Here is a 24476-nt window from a genome sequence, read left to right on the forward strand (position 1 = left end):
CATCTGCCCCAAAACAGATTTGCTTAATTGAGTTTGACTCTTACAATTAAAGGGTAATAATGCCTTTTGAATAGTGCCAGTGAAAGGCTTGCAGCCCGGGCTTTGCAATGTACTCCCATGTGTTGTCAGCTGGCCCGGGTTAGCCAGAGACAGACACACAGAGAGAGGGGAATTGCCAGTGGACTTTGGATAAGCAGTGGTTATTGAGTCCTTGATAGGACCCCATGAGACCGGGGCATCAACAATGGCAGAATTAATGGGCAAGGCACGATGAGAATGTCAGCTCCACAGGGGGCGTGTGTGGCCTTTGAGCCTGCCTCCACCACCAATACGATGGCGCTCTCCCAAAGCGCTTTGACGAGGCTTGACCTGTTTGTTTATGTGTTTTACTTGTTTGTTTTGAATGCGTAAGTCTCTGTATTGGGTTTACAATTCCTCTCAGTTTGGGTTATTTGGTCGCTTACCCAGTGACCTGCACATCAAGGTCATCTTTTGAATAATAAAATATTGGGGCAGAGTATTTTATCAAATGTAGTTAAATATTCGGCATATCATTGATTTGACTTGCTATAATAAGAACACCATATTGAAACTATGTGCTTGCTGATCGTAAAACAATAAATACATTATTAAAATGTTTATCTGACCAAGTGATCTTCCAAATTGTACATCATTTCTAGGTAGATTACACACCCTCCTGGCCTAAACTGATCGAAACCAAACTACTGAAAGTGGTTGCATGAACACATTCCCAGTCTTTGAAAATGTATTTTTTTGTATTATTATTAAAAATAACTCCAGGTCTATAGGAATATGTACATAACATAAACCTTGTTCCTCATTGGTTTAATTCTCATTGGTTTAGTTCCATAATCCAAGATTAAGCCCTTTAAATGTATCTCTATGTATTATTTATCTTTATTCAGTCTGTCCAAGGAACACACCCACAGTGTATCAAGATGTTTACTACTGTAATATGTCATTTGCTCACTCTGTGGGAATGTGCCGTAAAAAAAGGGCACCACGTATGCAAATAGATGCATGTTGGAAGGCCATTATGCATTCAAAAGGTAGAAGGGAGTAAAACCATTTAAGAAAAAGGGTGTCTAACATATGATGTATGAAGACGACAAAAACATTTGTTCCAAACAAAGTACATTCTTATGCTAATATTTTTTTGAAATGACTCAGAGGTAATAAACTATAAATGAAAGGAGAGTGTTTTATGTACAGCCATCTTAGCACAGGATCTGAACATAAAGGAACTGTAGAATAAAGTAATGTTCATTTACTGTCTGCCATTCTCACAATGGATCTTAAAATAGAGCTTTTAGTGAGATAGAAATACAGACTGTCGGTCAAAATTGTCTCACTAAAAGCTTTATGAAAAGATCACTTGTGGGAGCAGCAAAAGGTAAGCGGAAATTACTTTATTCTACAATAAAACCATCAAGCCATCACTTGAACTCTGATCACTCCTATACTCAAGGTTTTTTAATTCACAGCCCAAAGGTTTACACACATTTAATTAAAGGGTTAGTTCAGGCAAAGTATTTATTTGTTGCCTTTCCATAATAGTTTGTAGGACAAACCCTTTAGAGGCCACAGACAATTTTGTGAGAAGACCAATATTCGGGATGTCTCATGGACTGACAAACACCGCTCTAGCTCTGTCACCTTTCACTGCAGATACAGAAGTGTGACAGGCGGATGCGGTGGATTGAGACGCCTCCAATGCAAAGAAAACAAATATCTCTATCTTAAACTGGCAGATTTTTATGGGGATTTTTTGTAATGCTAATTAGATTTCCACGGGTGTGCGGACATTGACCTTAGGGGGTTAAAGTAAACCAAAGATTTGGAAATGCATAATGCCATCTAACCAGTTATTTAATCATGTTAGTTATGTGCAATTATCTTAGCCAGCAAGCTAGCCAGCCAGCTAACGTTTGCTATTTAGCCAACTAGCTATTAGCCTAGCCTGCCTAGCCAACAACCACAGTTATGGTCAGCAAGCTAGAGCCCAACTAAAGGAGAACAGTTTGAACACAACTAACACAACACAACTAAAACTTGTAAAAGCATGCAGGCTGAGTTGGCTACCAAACCCAGGGGGAGGTGGTTGCTTCACCGGCCGATGGAGGGTCAGGGAAATCACAAATAGATAGAGTCCAGATGTCCATCAGCTAGCGCACTAGCACAAAGCCAAGATGAGATGAGATAGTACCAACTTAGAGCAAGCAGGTATGATTTTCTCTTTTGTTTTGAGCCCATGGGAAGAAGTCACCAGAGCCTGTTGTGCTAACAGGTTCCCACTAGATAACACAGCCACAAAGTATGTGAAGAGTATGCTTGGTCTGGAATGTAATTACATGCTAGCATGGCTAGTGGATAACGTTAGCCAGCTTGAGCTAGCTACCAAGCTAGCATACAAACTCAGTAGTACAGAGTAGATCCTCCATATGACGTTGAGAAATAGTGCATTGTGGGTAGTTTAGAAAATATCCAGAAATAAGTTAACAAATATATAATAACCCAAAAACATAACTATGTTTGTAGTATAGGTAACAAGATTGTGACTACAACTAAGTGTTTGACCACACTGTGTTGTTACATTGGTGAGTAAAAACTCATGCTTCCTACCCTTTAAAGCATCCACCTATTAATCATTATTAGGCCTAATGATGTCCCCATTTTGACACTTCAGAATCAGTGTGGGCAAATAGCCCAAGGAAGAGGAGCAACATGGAGCAAGATAGCTTTTTTCTGATATAATTTGAGGCAGTAAAAATGTGCGAAGTCAAGTTTGGTGAGGGAGAAAATTGAAAAATGTAGGGCTGTGTGCCACCCTAATGGATAACCTTGTAGTCGGGAGAAAATGGGACCCAATAATGTCTCCTTAATGTTCACAGCGGTGTTTCAGGGAAAATATCAGGAGAAATGTCCCCTGTAATTTCTGCAAGCAATCACTTAATGGGACCAGCAAATGTTGACAAAATGGACATGCACTGAGCTATTTTGGGGTTTGACAGAGGGAATGAATCTTTTGCTCTTGCAAGGGCGAAAATAGATAGAGACAGAGAAAAGAAAGGGAAACAAGCAACGGGGGAAAAAAGGAAAAACAAAAACCTTTCACGATCCATTTGCCTCCGGTGTGTGTATGTGTGTGTATGTGTGCCGCTAAAGTGCAGACAGTGACAGGAATTTCAATTATTTCATTAGGGGGGAAATGAAAAGACTTAAGTGTTGTGATTTCTGCAGTCTTTCCTAGATCAATCTAATGTGCGCTCATATTGGAAATCAACCAAAATGGAAGAGGGAGAGTGAAGCAGCGTCTCCTTAAATCACGCAATTAAAATGGCAAATTAGTTTCTTGATATATTCATTTAAGTGGTTAAGTGGAAGGGTTTATCTCCCCATCCACGGTGCTGTCTAGCAGGATGGGGGGGAGCATCGTCTGCATGCTCTTTTGATTAAAGCCACCACTTAAATGCTGAGGGAAACGCTGAAAGCACTTGCCATCCAAATTAGCCATCCGAAGGCTTCAAAATCCAATTAGAAAGAGTTGATTTAAGCATTTAAGCAGAATACGGCTAGCAACTTAAAGGATTCAGAAACATTTTCCCAGCTGCATTCAACAACTTTTACATGTCATGGCTAGCATGATGGTTTGTTATCATGCAATGCAAAGTGAGGATAGTGAATATAGAGTGAGGTCAAATGATTTAATATGTATTCCCACCTCTGTATAATAAGGTAAATATAATATCATCATAGCCTTTAAAATATATTTGATAACAATAGAATATTAGGCTTTATTCCCTGGTTATTGTATAGGCCTACACTGAATAGATTTTCGTTTGACAACAATGTAACATCATCCAATTTTGTAATCAACAGTGCCTGTGTGTCACGTCCTACGTTTTCTCGTCAATAAGCAGTGCATAATATTGTTGTGATAAAGGCTGCAATATGTTTACCCATAATTGTCATGATCCAGAATGGGGAAAAAAGGCCAAGAAAATCATATATATGCGAAGTACACTGCAAAATGATTTGTAGTCTCAAATAACTAGTTCATGTTTTTTTCTGCATCAGTTTAGTCAACTTAAAATGTTAAATGATCCCAGTTTACACTAAATCTAACTTCGGTATAAAAAAGAAGGCGCTCGAAAGATGGGAGTGATGTTGACCCTAGGCCCGGATTCACAAAACCTTATTTTTCCTTAAGTTTATACTTAAGAAGAGACTTATGAAAAATTACTATTCCTCAAAAGTTACATAGAAATGTGATTATTGATCATGTTCTTGGATTTCTTCTTGGAAATGTTCGTAATTCAAAGATAGCCGGTCTTAAACTCAGGGCAGTGAAAGACAATGAAATACATTGAACATGTTTCATTCACTAACAAACTTAATCTGAAAGTTTCAGTACTGGTTGTTTTAAACCCAAGAACAAGTTTTAGAACAGTCATCTCAATAATAAATATGCAAGCATTATTGCCATTACTAGCTAGATAGCTAACTAAGTTGGTTGCCTAGCGACAATCGTCTAAGAAGATAGTTAAGAAGTTGGTAAGAAGCTATTTGAGAAGTTAATAAGAAAAACATTAACATTATTGTTGAGGAATTGCACTTACAAACTATCTTATTCACCTTTTTTTTTCTTAAGAAGTGTTTTGTGAATCTGGGCCCAGTCCTGTATGAACACAGCGGCCAGGAAGCTCTATGTCACGTACCAGTAGAATGGCCACTGGTGATTTACAGACAGACTGGTCAGACCAGGGAAGTATATGGCTGGTGATGTTAGGCAGAGGGAGGCAAGCCAAAAGACTGCGCAACAAGCGGAGATACAAGCCAATGGCATCGTAATGGACACATGCATGTAACTCTCAGTCAAAGCTTGCCAAAATTATAATTTCTAATTGCTCATGAAACCATTCATGTTATGAACCTCTCTTAAAACATTTTGTTTGATCGTTCCCCAGCTTGCATAAATGTGTGCTTTCCATAACAACATTCATCTGTCAAAAGCTAGATGGATTTGTAGAAGATGGATTTTCTCTTCCAGCACAGAGGTATATTGTCCACTTTGATGGTGCAGGATGATATCAAATACCCTCCTGGCTGCTGAGTTGAAATGAAAGAAAAATAGGCGGGGGTCTATAAAAATGAAGTTGGAAGTAAGTACGCCACTCACATCTATGAGGAGGAGAAATCCTTTTCCCAGGACATTTTGTAGTCGTCAATTGGTCTGTGCAACTTGCTGTAATGCAGGTAATGGAGCTACTCTTCTCCTTTCATCTTCAGGGTGAGTGTGTGCTGAGACGAGGGAAGGCCCAACAGGAGAGGCAGATCAGTCGTAACGGACATGCATGGATATATGAGGGAAAAACAAACCCTTATTCTAAAAAGAGCAATCAACTAGCCTAGCTAGTTTGTGTTTGTTTGTAATCTCTCATGATGGTGAATGATACAGAGGAAATGTGCTTTGACGCTGGGGGCAGTTTGTATCTTTTCGATGCAGAGTTACCGAATGATTGATTCTCTCAGTTGGGGAGAGCTTCAGTGGTTGAGGAGAGCGATATAGCAGTCTGATGCTTTTTCTCTTGTTTTTAAGAGTACAATTTAAAGAAATGTGCATTAAAGGCACAGTGCACTCAAAACTAAGATTTTTCTGTGTTTGATATATATTTCCACACTGAGCTTGGAATAATACTGTGAAAATGTGAAAATTATGATCATGGTCTTTTAGTGTAAGAGCTACTTGAAAAGACCACCTGAAATGTCAGCCTGTTTTGGTGATGTGGAGTTTTGGCCTTTCATGTTGCCATCATCAAGCAGTAAATTACTTAATTAATAGATCAATAAGAAAGACAGTTCCAAACCTCTCTGCGAATAACAGCTAGTTATCAGTTTTCTCCTCCCCACGCAGACCACTCCCAGACAGTCTTAGCAAAATTCTTGCTTTAGAAATTGCTCTTTGCTAAGAAAACAATCACAGTAAGGTACTTCATTGTTACCCAGAAATTATTTGATATTGAGAAAAAACGGTTACATTACAACTTTAAAGTAAGGCCAATTAAAATCAAACAAAAGTTTTGAATCCTGTTTTTATTACAGCCACAGATATTCATAACATTTGAGTGTGCAAATTAAAACATCAATTTTTATTTCTTTCTTTCAGGAAATACCTTTTTGTGTTGAGGGTGCCCCAGGGCCCTCTATAGATGATAAAAGGATGTTGGGTGCCAAATTATTGGTGAATTTCCAGAAGAAGGGGGTTAGGGGACCATGGTTCTCATACATATTGGTTCACTTTGGACATATTCTGCACCATTTTAGTTCAACATATCTTGACATTTTAGTGCTCTGTCTGGTTGACAAACCTATTAGTGGTGCAACTTTGTCGAACATTAATTCTTATTGGCACAGTTGATAAAGATGAGCAATAAAGACTGTATACAATTAACTGCTATATATAAATAGCTATATTGTATGCTAAAAAAAGGAAATTATATGATTTAATATTTTATACTAATACAATTGCTCAGAGAAAGTACTATTATATACATTTTTTTGATAGTGGTCAACATGAGTGGCACCTGTGTTTTCAATACTACAGCACCCTCCCCTTGAGAGGATAAAAGAGCTCTATCTTCATGTCATCTGACCATAGCACTTCCTGGAGTTTTATAAACGGCATTGGCACTTGGATTGAAAATGGTGCTATGGTCAGATGACATGAAAATAGAGCTCCCAGGCCACGCACACCAGTGGTGGGTTTGGACATGAAAAACAAAAGCATATGCAGAAAAGTACCTCATACCTACAGTGAAATATGGTGGTGGATCTTTGATGTTATGGAGCTAATTTGCTTCCACTGGACCTGGGGCCCTTGTTACGGTCAACGGCATCATGAACTTTACCATGCACCAGGAAATGTTTGCCAAAAACCTTGTTACCTCTGCCAGGAGGCTGACACTTGGCCACAAGTGGAGCTTCCAGCAAGGCAATAACCCCAAACACTAATCAAAATGGGTTTGAATTGAAGAGGGCAGTCCATAAGCACAGACGAAGGATATCAAGGATCTGGAAAGATTCTGTATGGAAGAATGGACCAAGATCCCTCCCAATGTGTTATCCAATCTCGTAAAACATTTTAGGAAAAGGTTCAGCATCGTTACCTCGCAAGGGAAAGGCGCTAGAGTATTGAAAACAGGGATCACAATCATTTTTACCCCCCCCCCCCCCCCTTGATATGTTTGTATTACTTGTTAAACAAAATCTCTTTCTCTAAGCAATTATATTTGTATAAAATAATAGAATTTAAACAAAAAAATGCATAGAATATTGCTCAGTATTTGTATTATTTATTTTATACAGTCTTTTTGGCTCATCTTAATCAAGGATGAAAATAATGATGGTCCTGACTGTATATAGAACCAATCATGGTAAACTCTCATATAGAGTATCTCTGGAAATTGTGAGTATGCCTCACAAAATGATATGAGTACCTCTTACAGCTTGCATCTATAAACAAATATCTTTGAATCAAAAATGGGACAAGGAAAGTCTAATTGGGGGAATATTTGCTGAATTTTCTGTGACTTTTGTTTGTTTTGGAAATTAAAATAAGCACTACTGGTTGAGGCAGAGTCTCTGATTTAACGCCTGGCCTGCTCTCCACTATAGCTGCTTCAGCCCTCCACTTTCAATAGAAACCACCCAGTCATCAGTATTAACTTCAACCTGCCAGCTTTAGACATTTCTGTTTTTTCAGCAGATTCCCAAACGACAAAACTAGTTCGCGCTGATTGGCTAGCTCTCCGCGGTCCCTTTGTCTGCCCTCTCCGTTTGTTCTATCCCCGGTTTCCCTATTCACCGACTCAAACGTTAGCGCTATTAGCCTGCTGGAAATCTGCCTGTCTTGGCATTATAGGGGCCTTGTTGTATTTTGTCAGGCAACCCGACTTCAATACAGAGTCACTTAGTCTTCATAAAAGGGGTCAATAAAGGTAAGCTCGTCAGCGTGTGGTTGAATTTATGCAATAATGACATCTTGGAAATAATTATTTTGTGTGTTTGTGTGTGACAGTCAAGCTCTGATTCTTTCCAGTATAAATGTAGATTTATATTCTAAAAATTAATGACTATACTACATAAATTCATGAGAATATAGATGTACATGTTGATATCACCAACTTGCATTGATAATATCGGCACATGCTATATTGGAAAAATAGCAATACCATTATTTGCGTTTGGGAATACTCTGGTTATTGAACCACTGTGAGAAATATTGACCAAATATTTACCCTGTAAAATCAGTTATAGACCTTTGTAAAATCCCACCAAATCACAAACAGCCATTTTGTTGGTGTAAATAGGGTATGGATGGAATATTAGGGTAATATGGATTTAATCCATATGGGTGACACCAAAAACAACTAGGTTGCCCTCTTCTGGCAAGTGTAAAACCGATAGCTGATTGATAGGAGTATCTATGGCAAATTAGTGTCTGTTCTCACAGTAAGAGGAAAAGTGGAGCTGAATTTGAGAGAGATGACAGATTTAATGTTAATGTATTTTACTAATTCTGCTATTAGAACAACAACACATAGAGCCAAAAAAAAATCTGCATTAAAATGTGGATATACTATATTTGTAACGTTTATTAACAATATTTTACCAGACATAACCTGCCATGTAAATCTATTGAATTTGAAATAAATGGGGAAATTTAAATGAGAACAACTAGGGTTTGGTAGACAATATTGTTTTCAGGTGGAACAAGTAGACAATCCATGTATCAAATATCAAAGTTATCCTGGGCAGATGCCCTGAGTGAAGCTCGATAATATAAAAGGTGCCTGTGAGGGCCCATCCTTTCCCACTGATCTCCCAGAGAACAAAGTGGACCTCAGAGTAGACCCATGCCTGTGACCCCTCGATTCAATCCAGTGGAAATGATGTGTTCATTACAATGCAATTACAGACACTTTGGCCCTCTCTCCCTGAAGTGTGTGTGTATGTTGAGAGGGGGCCGCAGCTGACCCCCGTATGCTAAGTGACCTCATTCTCGTGTGTGTGTGTGTGTGTGTGTGTGTGTCAGTCTGCAGGTGCAGGATGTACAGCTTCATGGGCGGAGGGCTGTTCTGTGCAGGCGTGGGGAACATCCTCCTGATTGTTTCCACGGCAACCGATTATTGGATTCAGTACCGGCACTCCAACAACTACATGCATCAGGGCCTGTGGCGGTACTGCATGCCGGGGAAATGCTTCACGCACAATGAAAGTATTGGTGAGGACTACGGCCAGTGCACACAATGATGTCATAACACTGTGATAGCACCCAACACATGTCATAACTGTTCATAACAAGCCATTACAAATGAGAGGTGCTATTTCAATTTTTTTGTGCCATGTCATTGGTACGGCTTGTCACTTAAGAATCCCGATATGTTGTGATTGAAGCTATGTCAATCACACCACATCTGTTTATAAAAAGACAAAGTCCAGGAAGCAAAGTGTAACCCGAAAACCCCCAAAGGATTGATTTGAACTTCCATTGACTAAAACTATTCTTATATCACGCTTTGTATCTAAACTGCATTTACGCCTTATCCATCAGTGAACAATTGCATTTGAATCGGTGATTTTGACACAAAAGAGTCATTATCCTAGTCACAGCATAAGCATCAAGGCATGCTTTCCATAATAAGATTATCATTTGCCAAGCACAATCCAAATGTTTTACCAATATGGGTAGTTTGTCAGGTCATAACAGGCCAGGGTCAGCCACTCTTGTACCCTGACGACCCCTGTTAACCTTTGACCCCTGCAGCCCACATGGATGCCACCCGAGCACTCATGATCCTCTCCCTCTTGGCATGTTTCATGGGCATCATCATCGGCATCATGGCCTTCATCCACTACTCGTCCTTCGACAGGTTTGACAAAACCTTTGCTGCAGGCGTATTGTTCTTCATCTCATGTAAGTTTGGTTAATTGAGTTATTTTCACTTATTTTACACATTTTACTGCTTGATTTTCTTTCCATGTCACTGTTGTAACTGTATGAGAAGTGATGTAATGTTGTTGTCCTTATTTGATGATCTATACACTTTATTGGATGATGAACTCAACTTTTAGTTGGGTGTATGATATTTATGCCTCTAACTTTCTCACTCATAATTATTCACGATTCATTCAGGATTATCAATAATTATGGTAGCAGCCACATTAATGTAGTGAAGTGCTCCAAAATATATTATATTGTTATTTACAATAAAAGTGACTCCAAAATGACAATATATTATTTACCATTCATTTCTATTGGCACAAAATAATCTGAAACACAACTAAAACCAACTGCAAATGCATCCAACAAGTTTGTAGTCACAAGTTTTATGTAATCATTGCGCATTAGGAAAATGGGACCAAATACTAAACTTTTGACTACTTTAATACACATACAGAGTGCCTTCAGAAAGTATTCAAACCTCTTAACTTTTATTGTGTTACAGTCTGAATTAAAAATGGATTCACTTCATTTTATTTATCACCCATCTACACACAATACCCCATAATGACAAAGTGAAAACAGGTTTTTAGAAATTGTTCCAAATATATTGAAAATGAACTGCACACATCTAATTCACATAAGTATTCATACCCCTGAGTGAACACTTTGTAGAAGCACCTCTGGCAATGTTGCACTTTCCACACCTGGATTGGGCAACATTTGTCATTATTCTTTTCAAAATTCTTCAAGCTCTGTCAAATTGGTTGTTGAACATTGATAGACAACCATTTTCAGGCAGGTCTAGCAATATTTTCAAGTACATTTAAGTCAAAACTGTAACTTGGCCACTCAGGAACATTCACTGTCTTCTTGGTAAGACACTTCAGTGTAGATTTGACCTTGTGTTTTAGGTTATTGTCCTGCTGAAAGGTGAATTCATCTCCCAGTGTCTGGTGGAAAGCAGACTGAACCAGGTTTTCCCCTAGGATTTTGCCTATGCTTAGCTGCATTCCATCCCATCTTTTTTTCTCCTGAAAAACACCTCAGTCCTTAATGATTACAAGTATACTGATAACATGATTCAGCCACTACTATGTTTGAAAATATGGAGAGTGATACTCCGTAATGTGTTGTACTCTATTTTGCCCAAACATAACCCTTTTATTCAGGACAAAAAGTGAATTGCGTTGCCACATTTTTTGCAGTATTACTTTAGTGCCTTGTTGCAAACAGGAGGCATGTTTTGAAATATATTTTATTCTGTACAAGCTTCCTTATTCTCACTCTATCAAATAGGTTAGTATAGTGGAGTAACTACAATGTTGTTGATCCATTCTCCATTTTCTCCTATCACAGCCATTAAAGTCTGTAACTGTTTTAAAGTCACCATTGGCCTCATTGTGAAATCCCTGAACGGTTTCCTTCCTCTCCGGCAATTGAGTTAGGAAGGACGCCTGCATCTTTGTAGTGACTGGGTGTATTGATACACCATCCAAAGTGTAATTAATAACTTAACCATACTCAATGGGATATTCAATTTATTTTATTTTTTTACCCATCGACCATTCTTTTTTTTTGGGGTGCCCTGGTCTTTGTGGTTGAATCTGTGTTTGAAATTCACTGCCCGACTGAGGGACCTTACAGATAATTGTATGTGTGGGGTACAGAAATGAGGTAGTGATACACTATTGTTGCACACAGAGTGAGTCCATGCAACTTATGTGACTTGTTAAAACTTCTTATGGTATAGGGAACGCTTGCGTCCCACTTTGGCAAAAGCCAGGGAAAATGCAGCGCTGCAAAAACATTTTTTAATTATATAAAAATCAAACTTTCATTAAATCACACATATAAGATACTCAATTAAAGCTACACTCGTTGTGAATCCAGACGACATGTCAGATTTTTAAAACGCTTTTCGGCGAAAGCATAAGAAGCTATTATCTGATGATAGCACAACAATAAACAAAGAGGGTAGCACATTTCAACCCTGCAGGCGCTACACAAAACGCAGAAATAAAATATAAAACATGCCTTACCTTTGACAAGCTTCTTTTGTTGGCACTCCAATATGTCCCATAAACATCACAATTGGTCCTTTTGTTCGATTAATTCCGTCCATATATATCCAAAATGTCAATTTATTCGGCGCGTTTGATCCAGAAAAAAACTGCTTCCAAAATGCGCAACGTCACTACAAAATATTTCAAAAGTTGCCTATAAACTTTGCCAAAATATTTCAAACTACTCTTGTAATACAACTTTAGGTATTTTTAAACGTTAATAATCAATCAAATTGAAGACGGGTCTATCTGTGTTTCATATAGGAACACAACAAACCAAGCTACTTTTCAAGTCTTGCGCAACTCTCAACAGTGTTACGCAGTTCCTAGATGGCCGTACTTCTTCATTGCACAAAGGAATAACCTCAACCAAATTCCAAAGACTGGTGACATCCAGTGGAAGCGGTAGGAACTGAAAACCAGTGCCTAAGAAATAGCGTTTGCCAATGAGAACTGAACAGACAGAGACCTAAAAAAAAGAAATCTGAACGGTTAGTCCTCAGGGTTTTGCCTGCTACATAAGTTCTGTTATACTCACAGACATGATTCAAACAGTTTTAGAAACTTCAGAGTGTTTTCTATCCAAATCTACTAATAATATGCATATCTTATATTCTTGGCATGAGTAGCAGGAAGTTGAAATTGGGCACGCTATTTATCCAAAAGTGTAAATGCTGCCCCCTATGCCTTAAGCAAATGTTGATAACACTTTATTTCGCTCCTAGCGTCACAACACGTTATGCCACGGTCATAACCATGTCATAATATGTCATAACAGCTGACAAAACTTAACATATCCTGTCACAATATTGTAATAACACTGTCATGACACATATATTTAGACCTGTTGTGACATATATTGCATTATTTTATGGCTGGTTATGACACCTACATAAGAGTGTCAAAACTCATAAAACCTACCACACAAGGCAAACCTTTCCATTACACCATAGCCTACTTGTAAACAGTATGATTGTTATATAACATTTTCAGAAATGTACCATATTACATTATCATTGTAATTGTGCACACATTGATGTCAGACATGCACCTATCCCAATGCTCTGTTTCTGATGACTGGGATGAATGCAGGAGCAGATTTCAGGAGCAGGAAAAGACACCCTCTTTGTGACTGATGCCTGACATAAGGGCATGTATATGATATACCTATCTGGCTTATAGGATTATGATGGTCATAATGCTTCTTGACAGTGCTATAAAGTGTATTTTCTTTGTCCAAGTAAAGTGACACAAGATAGTCATAATCAGGGTTGGGTAGGTTACTTTCTAAATGTAATTGATTACAGTTACTAGTTACCTGTCCAAAATTGTAATCAGTAATGTAACTTTTGGATTACCCAAACTCAGTAACGTAATCTGATTACATTCAGTTACAGATTACTTTCCCCTAAAGACCCATTAGAAGAAGACAAAAATGTATGTTAACAATTGAACGACATCTATTGCAGGATAAATCAATGTTTAAGTTTACATAGCTGGCCATATATGGATGTTCAATTTTACTTTATGGTTTGGTTATGTAGGCTTCTTCTAACTCATCTCTTTTTACTACATATAATAGTGAAATTATATATTTACATTCAAAACCAAAGTCTATCAGAATTTCAGTCATTCTGATTAACGACCCCTTGATCTTCAAGAATAGGACTTGGAAATATGGAAGTATAGATTAGCAAAATTGTTTTACCTGAGCATAACCCCAAAACTAAGGACTTATTAGCCAGCCCTACTCTGTTGTTTATGATTTTGATGTCATGGAGGACTGATTGGGCTCATTGATTTGAAAAAGAAATGCTGCGCTCATGGAATGGCCTGCTTTGAGCACTACTGAAACGTGTTATTTACATGTGAAAAATGAATGCCATATGCTGCATTTGCTATAGGCCGATCGCTTACCTTTTTGTTGGTGACACTTTGATATCTTGATAATATGCAGCTGTTTAAAGGGTAAATCCACAGATGAAACAATGGCAAAATGGCTGCCGCTGACTCTGTTCAGATTAATCAACCTTCCATGACATCAAAATTTGTGTTTTAACCATGTTATGACTATACCATGTTTGTTTACATTTACAATGTTTACAAACATTGGAGAAAAACAAGCTCATATTTTGGGTTCTCATGGAATGTGACAGTTGAACTAAGCTCATGAGGCATTTATAAGTTATATTCTTCAAGAATCAATGGATATACACCACCGTTCAAAAGGGGTCACTGAGAAATGTCCTTGTTTTTGAAAGAAAAGCACATTTTTCGTCCATTCAAATAACATAAAATTGATCAGAAATACAGTGTAGACATTGTGAATGACTATTGCAGCTGGAAACAACTGATTTGCTTATGGAATATCTACATAGGTACAGAGGCCCATTATTCCAATGGCACCATTATTCCAATGGCACGTTGTGTTAGCTAATCCAAATTTATCATTTTAAAAGCGAATTTATCATTAGAAAACCCTTTTGCAATTATGTTAGCAAAGCTGAAAACTGTTGTTCTAATTAACAAAGCAATTAAACCGGCCTTCTTTAGACTAGTTGAATATCTGGAGCATCAGCATTTGTGGGTTCGATTACAGGCTCAAAATGACCAGAAACAAATAACTTTCTTCTGAAACTCGTCAAGTCTATTGTTTTGAGAAATTAAGTCTATTCCATGCGAGAAATTGCCAAGAAATTGAAAATCTCGTACAACGCTGTGTACTACTCCCTTCACAGAACAGCGCAAACTGTCTCTAACCAGAATAGAAAGAGGAGTGGGAGGCCCCGGTGCACAACTAAGCAAGAGGACAAGTACATTGGAGTGCCTAGTTTGAGAAACAGAAGCCTTACAAGTCCTCAACTGTCAGCTTAATTAAATAGTACCCGTAAAACACCAGTCTCATCGTCAACAGTGAAGAGGCGACTTCAGGATGCTGGCCTTCTAGGCAGAGTTCCTCTGTCCAGTGTCTGTGTTCTTTTGACAATCTTAATCTTTTATTTTTATTGGCCAGTCTGAGATATGGATTTTTCTTTGCAACTGCCAAGAAAGCCATCATCCGGGAGTCACCTCTTCACTGTTGACATTGAGACTGGTGTACACAGCATTGTACGGGATCTTCAGTTTCTTGGCAGTTTCTCGCATGGAATAGCCTTCATTTCTTAGAACAAGAATAGATTGATGAGTTTCAGAAGAAAGTTATTTGTTTCTGGCCATTTTGAGCCTCTAATCAAACCAGTGAATTCTGATGCTCCAGATACTCAACTAGTCTAAAGAAGATCAGTTTTACTGCTTCGTTAATCAGCACAACAGTTTTCAGCTGTGTTAGCATAATTGTAAAATGGTTTTCCAATGATCAATTAGCCTTTTAAAATGATAAACTTGGATTAGCTAACACAACATGCCATTGGAACACAGGAGTGATGGTTGCTGATAATGGGCCTCTATACGCCTATGTAGATATTCCATTAAAAATCAGCCATTTCCAGCTACAAAAGTAATTTACAACATTAACAATGTGCTTTTCTTTCAAAAACAAGGACATTTCTAAGTGGCCCCAAACTTTGAACGGTAGTCTACAGTATATATAATTTACAGTGCCTTGCGAAAGTATTCGGCCCCCTTGAACTTTGCGACCTTTTGCCACATTTCAGGCTTCAAACATAAAGATATAAAACTGTATTTTTTTGTGAAGAATCAACAACAAGTGGGACACAATCATGAAGTGGAATGACATTTATTGGATATTTCAAACTTTTTTAACAAATCAAAAACGGAAAAATTGGGCGTGCAAAATTATTCAGCCCCCTTAAGTTAATACTTTGTAGCGCCACCTTTTGCTGTGATTACAGCTGTAAGTCGCTTGGGGTATGTCTCTATCAGTTTTGCACATCGAGAGACTGAATTTTTTTCCCTTTTCTCCTTGCAAAACAGCTCGAGCTCAGTGAGGTTGGATGGAGAGCATTTGTGAACAGCAGTTTTCAGTTCTTTCCACAGATTCTCGATTGGATTCAGGTCTGGACTTTGACTTGGCCATTCTAACACCTGGATATGTTTATTTTTGAACCATTCCATTGTAGATTTTGCTTTATGTTTTGGATCATTGTCTTGTTGGAAGACAAATCTCCGTCTCAGTCTCAGGTCTTTTGCAGACTCCATCAGGTTTTCTTCCAGAATGGTCCTGTATTTGGCTCCATCCATCTTCCCATCAATTTTAACCATCTTCCCTGTCCCTGCTGAAGAAAAGCAGGCCCAAACCATGATGCTGCCACCACCATGTTTGACAGTGGGGATGGTGTGTTGCTTTTACGCCAAACATAACGTTTTGCATTGTTGCCAAAAAGTTCAATTTTGGTTTCATCTGACCAGAGCACCTTCTTCCACATGTTTGGTGTGTCTCCCAGGTGGCTTGTGGCAAACTTTAACCGACACTTTTTATGGATATCTTTAAGAAATGGCTTTCTTCTTGCCACTTCCATAAAGGCCAGATTTGTGCAATATACGACTGATTGTTGTCCTATGGACAGAGTCTCCCACCTCAGCTGTAGATCTCTGCAGTTCATCCAGAGTGATCATGGGCCTCTTGGCTGTATCTCTGATCAGTCTTCTCCTTGTATGAGCTGAAAGTTTAGAGGGACGGCCAGGTCTTGGTAGATTTGCAGTGGTCTGATACTCCTTCCATTTCAATATTATCGCTTGCACAGTGCTCCTTGGGATGTTCAAAGCTTGGGAAATCTTTTTGTATCCAAATCCGGCTTTAAACTTCTTCACAACAGCATCTCGGACCTGCCTGTTGTGTTCCTTGTTCTTCATGATGCTCTCTGCGCTTTTAACGGACCTCTGAGACTATCACAGTGTAGGTGCATTTATACGGAGACTTGATTACACACAGGTGGATTGTATTTATCATCATTAGTCATTTAGGTCAACATTGGATCATTCAGAGATTCTCACTGAACTTCTGGAGAGAGTTTGCGGCACTGAAAGTAAAGGGGCTGAATAATTTTGCACGCCCAATCTTTCAGTTTTTGATTTGTTAAAAAAAGTTTGAAATATCCAATAAATGTCGTTCCACTTCATGATTGTGTCCCACTTGTTGTTGATTCTTCACAAAAAAATACAGTTTTATATCTTTATGTTTGAAGCCTGAAATGTGGCAAAAGGTCGCAAAGTTCAAGGGGGCCGAATACTTTCGCAAGGCACTGTATAAGTCCAAAAATGGATGTAGCAACTACAGATTGCCCCTTTCAGTCTATCAAAACTGTGTGAGTTTGAGCATGTGTCCATTAGGCCTATGGATTTTTTTATCAACGTGAATTAGATTAAGCAACAAAAGCCTCATTTTTATTCCATAGGCTGGGATTCGCACTATGCAACTGTTGAAAGAGTGCATTTTTCACTAGCTGTACACTGGTTTCAAAAACAAGGATTGTTAGGCAGTTTAAACTTCTTGTATGATTGGGTTCAAATGCAAATTTAGATTTGTGAACAGCCATCCACAACAATCACAAGCCGTAAGGCACAAATAGCTAAATGAGAGAGCAGCAGTGGGATTCACATCAATGCTCTGTATAGATGTCAATAATAAGTGATATGCGTATCGCCGTAGACTAAACCATTGCTGCCCTCCTTACCTCCAAGTGTTTATTCAAGTTGGATAATCTTTGGATGCCGACAGCAGTCCCACCATTGGAAGGGCATAACTTGGACTGTAGCCTACAAAAGCCGATTGGTCTCTGACTTATGGTCAGACTCACTCACATTGAACAAATTTAAACGTGCACATTTTTTCAATGCTGATTTGAATCACATTGAGAAAACAGAGAAGTGTCAAAGATTTTTTTTATGCAAACACCCTTTCGGGATTCAAAAGTAATCCTCAAAGTAATCAACTCGTTTTTCAAAAGTATCTAATCTGATTACAATATTTTTGCGGGTAAAGTAACAGATTACAGTTAGAGTTTACATGTAATCTGTTACTTCCCAACCCTGGTCATTTATGACAGTGTCATAAAGTGTATTTTCTTAGTCCAAGTAAAGTGACACAGGATGGTCATAATGCTTTATGGTGACAGTGTCATACAATTTATAAAAAATAGGATGACAAAAAAAACAACAGCAACACCCAGGTGGCGACACGCATCTCTGTGTGCCTGGCAGACATCTCAGCTTGGACGTCAGCTCACCACATTAAACTCAACCTCGACAAAACGGAGCTGCTCTTCCTCCTTGGGGAGGCCTGCTCGCTCCAAGATCTCTCCATCACAGTTGATAACTCCACAGTGTCCAACTCAGAGTGCAAAGAACCTTGGTGTGACCGTGGACAACACCCTGTCATTCTCTGCAAACATCAAAGCAGTATCTCGCTTCTGCGGGTTCATGCTCTACAACATCCATAGAGTACGACCTTTCCTCAGACAGGAAGCGGCGCCGGTCCTAATCCAAGCACTTGTCATCTCCCATCTATACTACTGCAACGCTCTGTTAGCTGGGCTCCCCGCTTGTGCCATCAAACCCCTGCAACTTATCCAGAATGCCTCAGTCCGCCTGGAGTTCAACCTGCATAAGTTCTCCCATGTCACCTGCTCCTCCACTGGCTTCCATCATCTTCAAGACCCTGGTGCTTGCCTACGGAGCAGCAAAGGGAACTGCCCCACCTTACCTTAAGGCTATACTCAAACCCTACATCCCAACCCGAGCACGTTTTGCCACCTCTGGTCTCTTTGCTCTCCCACCCTTACGGGAGGGCAACTCAAGTTCAGCCCAGTCAAAGCTCTTCTGTGTCCTGGCACCCCAATGGTGGAACAACCTTCCCCTTAAAGTCAGGACAGCTGAGTCCCTGCCCATCTTCCAAAACTTCTGGAACCCTACCTCTTAAATAACGCTCACAGCACCCCCGTTAGACACACATTTCATTAAAAAGTAACCTTCTTAAATACATATCATTCGCGTGGTTCATATGTACTCATGTAAATACACTTAATACAAGCCATCTTTTGTCAAAAAAGAAAACCATTTAAGAGCCAAAATGTTTTAACGAAAACACATTTAACCCGAGATGTCATCTTGTCTCATTGACTTACATACAAAGTTAGCTAGCTCATATGAAGTGGAAAATCTCACTCCATTTCCACTGTCAAAACACTTAAATTATCCATCAAAATGACAAGAAATCTCATAATTTTGTAATAAACATGTTATCGCTATAAATGTTTATAAATGTTATAAACCAGAAGACAAGATGAATGAGACATGGACAATTAAACATTTTCCACTTGGCTTCTCATCCTGTTTCTCTTCTTCCAATGAATGAGGTGCGTGCCTGCTGCTAACAGTTTGAATGTCTCCCCCTAGTGGTAGCACTAATTATACATGTATATTAAAGCAACACCATGGAGAACTACAATAAAATTGTTGTGAACAAACTAACTTTGATTACAAAATATGGACATTTATAGAATCTATCACAGAAAATGTGTTGTTGCTGTAAGGCTAATAATATAAGCCAGATAGGCCTATCACTTACATGACCATATGTCAGTCATAAGTCCCAAAGAGGGTGTTTTGTCCTGCTCCTGCATTCAACCCAGTCATCAGCGACAGAGCATTGGGCTAGGCAAATGTTGGTACAATGACAATGGTAAAAAATTGCCAATTTTAGGAAATGTTATATAACATATTATTTACAAGTAGATTGGAATGGTTTGCCTTTTGTGGTAGGTTTTCTCATAACCAGCCATAAAATATTGCAATATTTGTCACAAAAAGTCTGTGTCATGACAGTGTTATGACAATGTTATGACAGGTTATATCAGCTGTTATGACATTTTATGACATGGTTGTGACCATGTCATGGTGTGTTATGATGCTAGGTGTTAAATAAAGTGTTCCCCCAATGTTTACTCCTGAACTTATTTAGGCTTGCCATAACAAATGGGTTGAATACTTATTGACTCAAGCCATTTCAGCTTAACATCTTTTATTAATTTGTAGATTTTTTTTTTTAACACAGTTCCACTTTGACATTGTGTGGTATTGTGTGTAGGCAAGTGAAAAAATAAAACTAAATTTAATATATTTTAAATTCAGGCTGTAACTTGACAAAATGTGGAAAATGTCAAGGGGTTTGAATACTTTCTAGAGGCACTGTAAGTAAATTTGTCAAAATAGTTTTGGTTCCATTAAATGGAAGGACTATGTACAAAAAGTGCTGTAATTTTCTAAACGGTTCACATTTTATGGATGAACATACCCTCAAATTAAAGCTGACAGTATGTATCATTCAAATCAAGTATAGAAGTACAAAACAATAAAAAACGTGTCACTGCCCATGCTAACTTGCTAACTTTAAGTGTTACTACTTTATCAAAAACTGATTTAAAAATGTATCTCTAATCAAGTGAAAGATTTATCTTTAGGCTCCCCCATGATATATATATATATATATATCATGTATATATATATATACATATATATATATATACACACAAATGTTTACAGATTTAACTTCATTAGATTAAATATAACTTTTTCTAAATAACAAATATAAGATCAATGTACCTCATCCTCGTTTTGTTGGAGTGACTTCCCAAGTTGAAATGAGACAGATGAAATATTTAGTTGAGCAAAAGTAGAGGCAGCTGGGAGGGATATGAGGTGACATAAAGTGGTTTCTGTGAGAATTACATGCAGGTGAGTTTAACACAGGGCCTCCCCCAATGCAAACTGTTCACTAAATGATTGTGCATAATCATTTCCATGTTAAAACATAACACATGAAACTCTTTTAAGAATCAAAGAATGCAAAAACATGGATGCCTGTGGATGCCATCATTAAATGATGTAATGTTACATTAAGTAGTTTGATCTCCTCTCTCTCTCCAGGCTTTTTCGTGTTGCTAGCAATGGCAGTATACACTGGTGTGACGATTAATTACTATGGTAAACGCTATGGCAACTGGAGGTTCTCCTGGTCCTACATCATCGGCTGGGTGTCAGTGGTGCTAACCTTCTTTTCAGGTAAAACCAAGACATCACTGGTCACACTCCCCACATAACATTCAGTTGTGAACAAATGTTTTATTTAAGAAAATGTATTATAGTCAATGGTCAATCCAGGGCCCATATTCACAAAGTGTCTCAGAGCAAATGACTGCTGATCTAGGATCAGTTTGCCTTTTAATCCTAATTAATAAAGTGTGGGGGGGGGGGATCCTAAATCAGCATTCCTACTCTGAGACGCTTTGTGAATACGGACCCAAGAGTATTATCAAGGAATAATATATTTTTGTTATATTTATTTAACCTTTATTCAGCCAGGTAATTCATTAAGAACAAATGTGTGCTACATCGATTCCAGATTGAATATGTACAGCTCCTATTTACTTCAACATGCTTCAATCTCCTTACAGACTATCTGCTTTTTTGGAATATAGAATCTTTAATGGCAGCTGAATTGTGTTTTATATCATTTTGGTCTAGGTCCTTCAATGTATGTGTGTGTGCGCAAAAGTACAACATGATGTCTTTGTCTTTTTTTTATAAAGGTATATTCTATATGTGTGCCTATCGGATGCACGAATGCCCCAGAAACTCAAACTCTCACTAGAAGACTTCAGAAATGATCATCAATATCTTATGATTTTGAGAGCCACTGACTTGTGGCTGTTCCCCGTATTTGAGAGTCAAGATGGATCAACCCACTATTTACTTTTGGAACATGGATTATAGAATTTAAATTATATGAATAAAGGACGTTGGGCGTAAACGTGTCACCTTTTCAATGATTAAATGCTTGTTCTTTTATATTTGCATGGCCCATTTTTACACGTCAGACATATTGCCCATTTTGACTCTACAGGTCTGATATGATATATACAGACAAACTATCCCATATCTGGTCAAGTTAAGTGATCCAAGTACCTAAAAGAAATTGTGACAGATGCACTGTCTCCAGGTATGACAATCCATATTGTGGAATAGCTATAACAACCTAGTTAGCGCTTTAGCAGAGTTTGGGAGGCATCAAGAAATTATACAACATTACTGTCCAGGGTCAGCCTACAGCAGAAAAACATAGTATTTTTCATGTGTACATCTTTTTAATTATTTTAGTATAGTATGTAGAGGATGCACAACAAGTTGCTATGTTGAACTATGTAAAAAAAAACATGTATGTGTTTGGATCATACACCAATGTTGTGCTCTTGTGGCAGGCATTCTTGTACAACATTATGAATTATATTTTGTCCAGGCTAACAGGATTGGTTAAGTGGAAGACCCAGATGTCATATAGGCTTACAAGGAAACCAAATATATTGCATGCAAGATGGTGTACTGGTGCCAGGTATACATATTCGCAAAACACATACTGCGATTACACAGGCAGGCAAATTCTGATTGTTTATCCACTAATTGCTCTATTGACCAACCAGATCAGCTCTTTTGTCAATAATTAAGGCAAAATATCAGAATTGGGCTGCCTGTGAAAACACAGCCATATTGTGTGTGAAATTTGTGTGAAGATGTCACTTCGATTGGTTAAACATTGACCGGAGTTAATTGATGGATGTCAGAAATGTTTAGGCCAGCGTTTCTCAAACTCAAACCTGGGGACCCCAAGGAGTGCACATTTAGTTTTTCGCCCTAGCACTACACAGCTGATTCAAATATTCAAGCTTGAGGATGAGTTGAATATTTAAATCAGCTGTGTAGTGCTACGGCAAAAAAAACATGATGTGCACCCTTTGGGGTCCCCAGACCGAGTTTGGGAAATGTTGGTTTAGGCCTATAGGACCATGTTTTGAGATAAAGGTGTTGGAAAAATTGACACATATTTAAATTAATATGACATAACAATGTCCTCTGGTGTTTCACAATCAATCATCTTATTGATGCCAAAAAGTCACTGAAACGTAATGATCTAATAGAACCTATCCATGCGCCCGAGCCACTGGTGCGTGATGTTAACCCTGACATGAAACAAAGATGAATTGCAACAACAACAAAAACTACTTATTTCCACTAGATTGAATTTGATTTCTCTTGTTACCAGATCAATAAATATTGTAACTGCTAAGAATGACCAGTCGTCTTTGAAGCTAACCGACGTATTACCAAAATGCAATGCTGCAAGCCTCTTATCGAACGAAAATAATACGCCACTTACTTTAGAGTGACGCAATGGCTCCCAGGCACCACATTTTACTTGATGAAGTTGGCTGTTAAAGCAGCTTAACCCCACCTTAAGAACGGAACGGATCCTATTGACTATCCGTGCAAAGACGATGTAATTGTCATTTGTTCAATTACTTTCTCATTTTCATCTAAAAGCAACTAGCTACCATGATGGACCTTTAAGGATAGAGGAGATGCACGTGCATCCGAGGCCTTCGCGTATTAGTCCACAATTTATCTGGAAAGACTTTGACATTTAAAATAATAGGCCTAAAATGCTTTGCAAGTTTTTTTCAGACAGATAATTTGTCCTATATGCCAATTATCTTCAACAGATGTTTATCCAAATAGCCTTCTACAGATAGGCCATATATAAAAATGTAATAAAATAGGCATCGAGAGCATTACCAAAGTGAGCTAAGCTCTTCAAGTCATGTTATATTTACATCACTTAATGTCTCTGTTCACTCTTCCATTTCACTCCTTCAACTGTCTAATTGTGTGGTAGCCATAAAAGTGTACTCTGTGATGTATGGACTCAGGGAAAGAAACACAAACTAAAACAGTGTCTAAATCTGTCACATTTCCAAAATCTTTAAACTGACATTTTGAGTAATTTGCAAGGTCTACACGCATTTTCCTTATATAAGCTCATGCATATGGAGGACGTGTTTTAGATTTGGCGCAGTAATGCACTTTCGTGAGTAATTGAATTCAGTAATTAATTTGTTATGCCTACCTGATCAAATGGAAATCCTGTCCTCGCGCCCAAGGATTACTACTTCCGCTCTAACATCTCCCCTAATTGCCTAATAGCATTGCAGCGAGAATACTGCCTGCATTAAGACACTTTCACATTAGCTAGCGTGATTGGAAATGTGATGACAACACGATATCAACAAATTAAGGCTTCCGTCGCTTAAATGGCGAAGGAGCACCACTTGTACTCTCCCAGATTTTAATACCAACAATTACAGCCAATTTATGGCGGAATTAGCAAATACACCTGTCATCCCCCGCATCAGTGATCCGGGGGATGACTATGAAAAGATAGTAGGAGACAGACACCCTACTAGGTATTAGGGAAACAACAGGTAGGAACTGTTGCACAAAAATAAAATGCTATTCAGATCAGTAAATGTTAGTTTTCTGTCGTATATTTGGGAATGCCAACAGCAATCCCACCTATTGAGGTCATTTAAACATGATAA

The 24476-nt window shown here is 38.3% G+C and overlaps 1 protein-coding gene across 2 annotated transcripts; it reads left to right on the plus strand.

The window, feature by feature from the left end:
• Positions 1-7864: 7864 nt before the first annotated feature.
• On the plus strand, positions 7865-21894 carry lim2.1 (lens intrinsic membrane protein 2.1). Of its 2 annotated transcripts, none has more exons than XM_021626110.2 (5): positions 7865-8018; positions 9116-9304; positions 9848-9997; positions 20974-21108; positions 21636-21808. In XM_021626110.2, the coding sequence occupies exons 2-5, from the start codon at positions 9130-9132 to the stop codon at positions 21695-21697; spliced, it is 522 nt and encodes a 173-aa protein (XP_021481785.1). In that variant the 5' UTR covers positions 7865-8018; positions 9116-9129; the 3' UTR covers positions 21698-21808. The 2 variants fall into 2 exon arrangements, with proteins under 2 accessions (XP_021481785.1, XP_036793512.1); XM_036937617.1 differs by having other exon boundaries at positions 7917-8018; positions 9024-9304; positions 21636-21894.
• Positions 21895-24476: the final 2582 nt, after the last annotated feature.

This window comes from Oncorhynchus mykiss, chromosome 12 (assembly GCF_013265735.2).
Source record: "Oncorhynchus mykiss isolate Arlee chromosome 12, USDA_OmykA_1.1, whole genome shotgun sequence".
Classification (NCBI taxonomy): Eukaryota; Metazoa; Chordata; class Actinopteri; order Salmoniformes; family Salmonidae; genus Oncorhynchus; species Oncorhynchus mykiss.

Bases quoted from the DNA above. Each gene is read 5' to 3' on its own strand.
- lim2.1 (XM_036937617.1), top strand. From the start codon at position 9,064: ATGCTAAGTGACCTCATTCTCGTGTGTGTGTGTGTGTGTGTGTGTGTG. The intron at 9,305-9,847 runs GTGAGGACTACG...TGACCCCTGCAG, and splicing joins CACGCACAATGAAAGTATTG to CCCACATGGATGCCACCCGA. The intron at 9,998-20,973 runs GTAAGTTTGGTT...CTCTCTCTCCAG, and splicing joins CGTATTGTTCTTCATCTCAT to GCTTTTTCGTGTTGCTAGCA.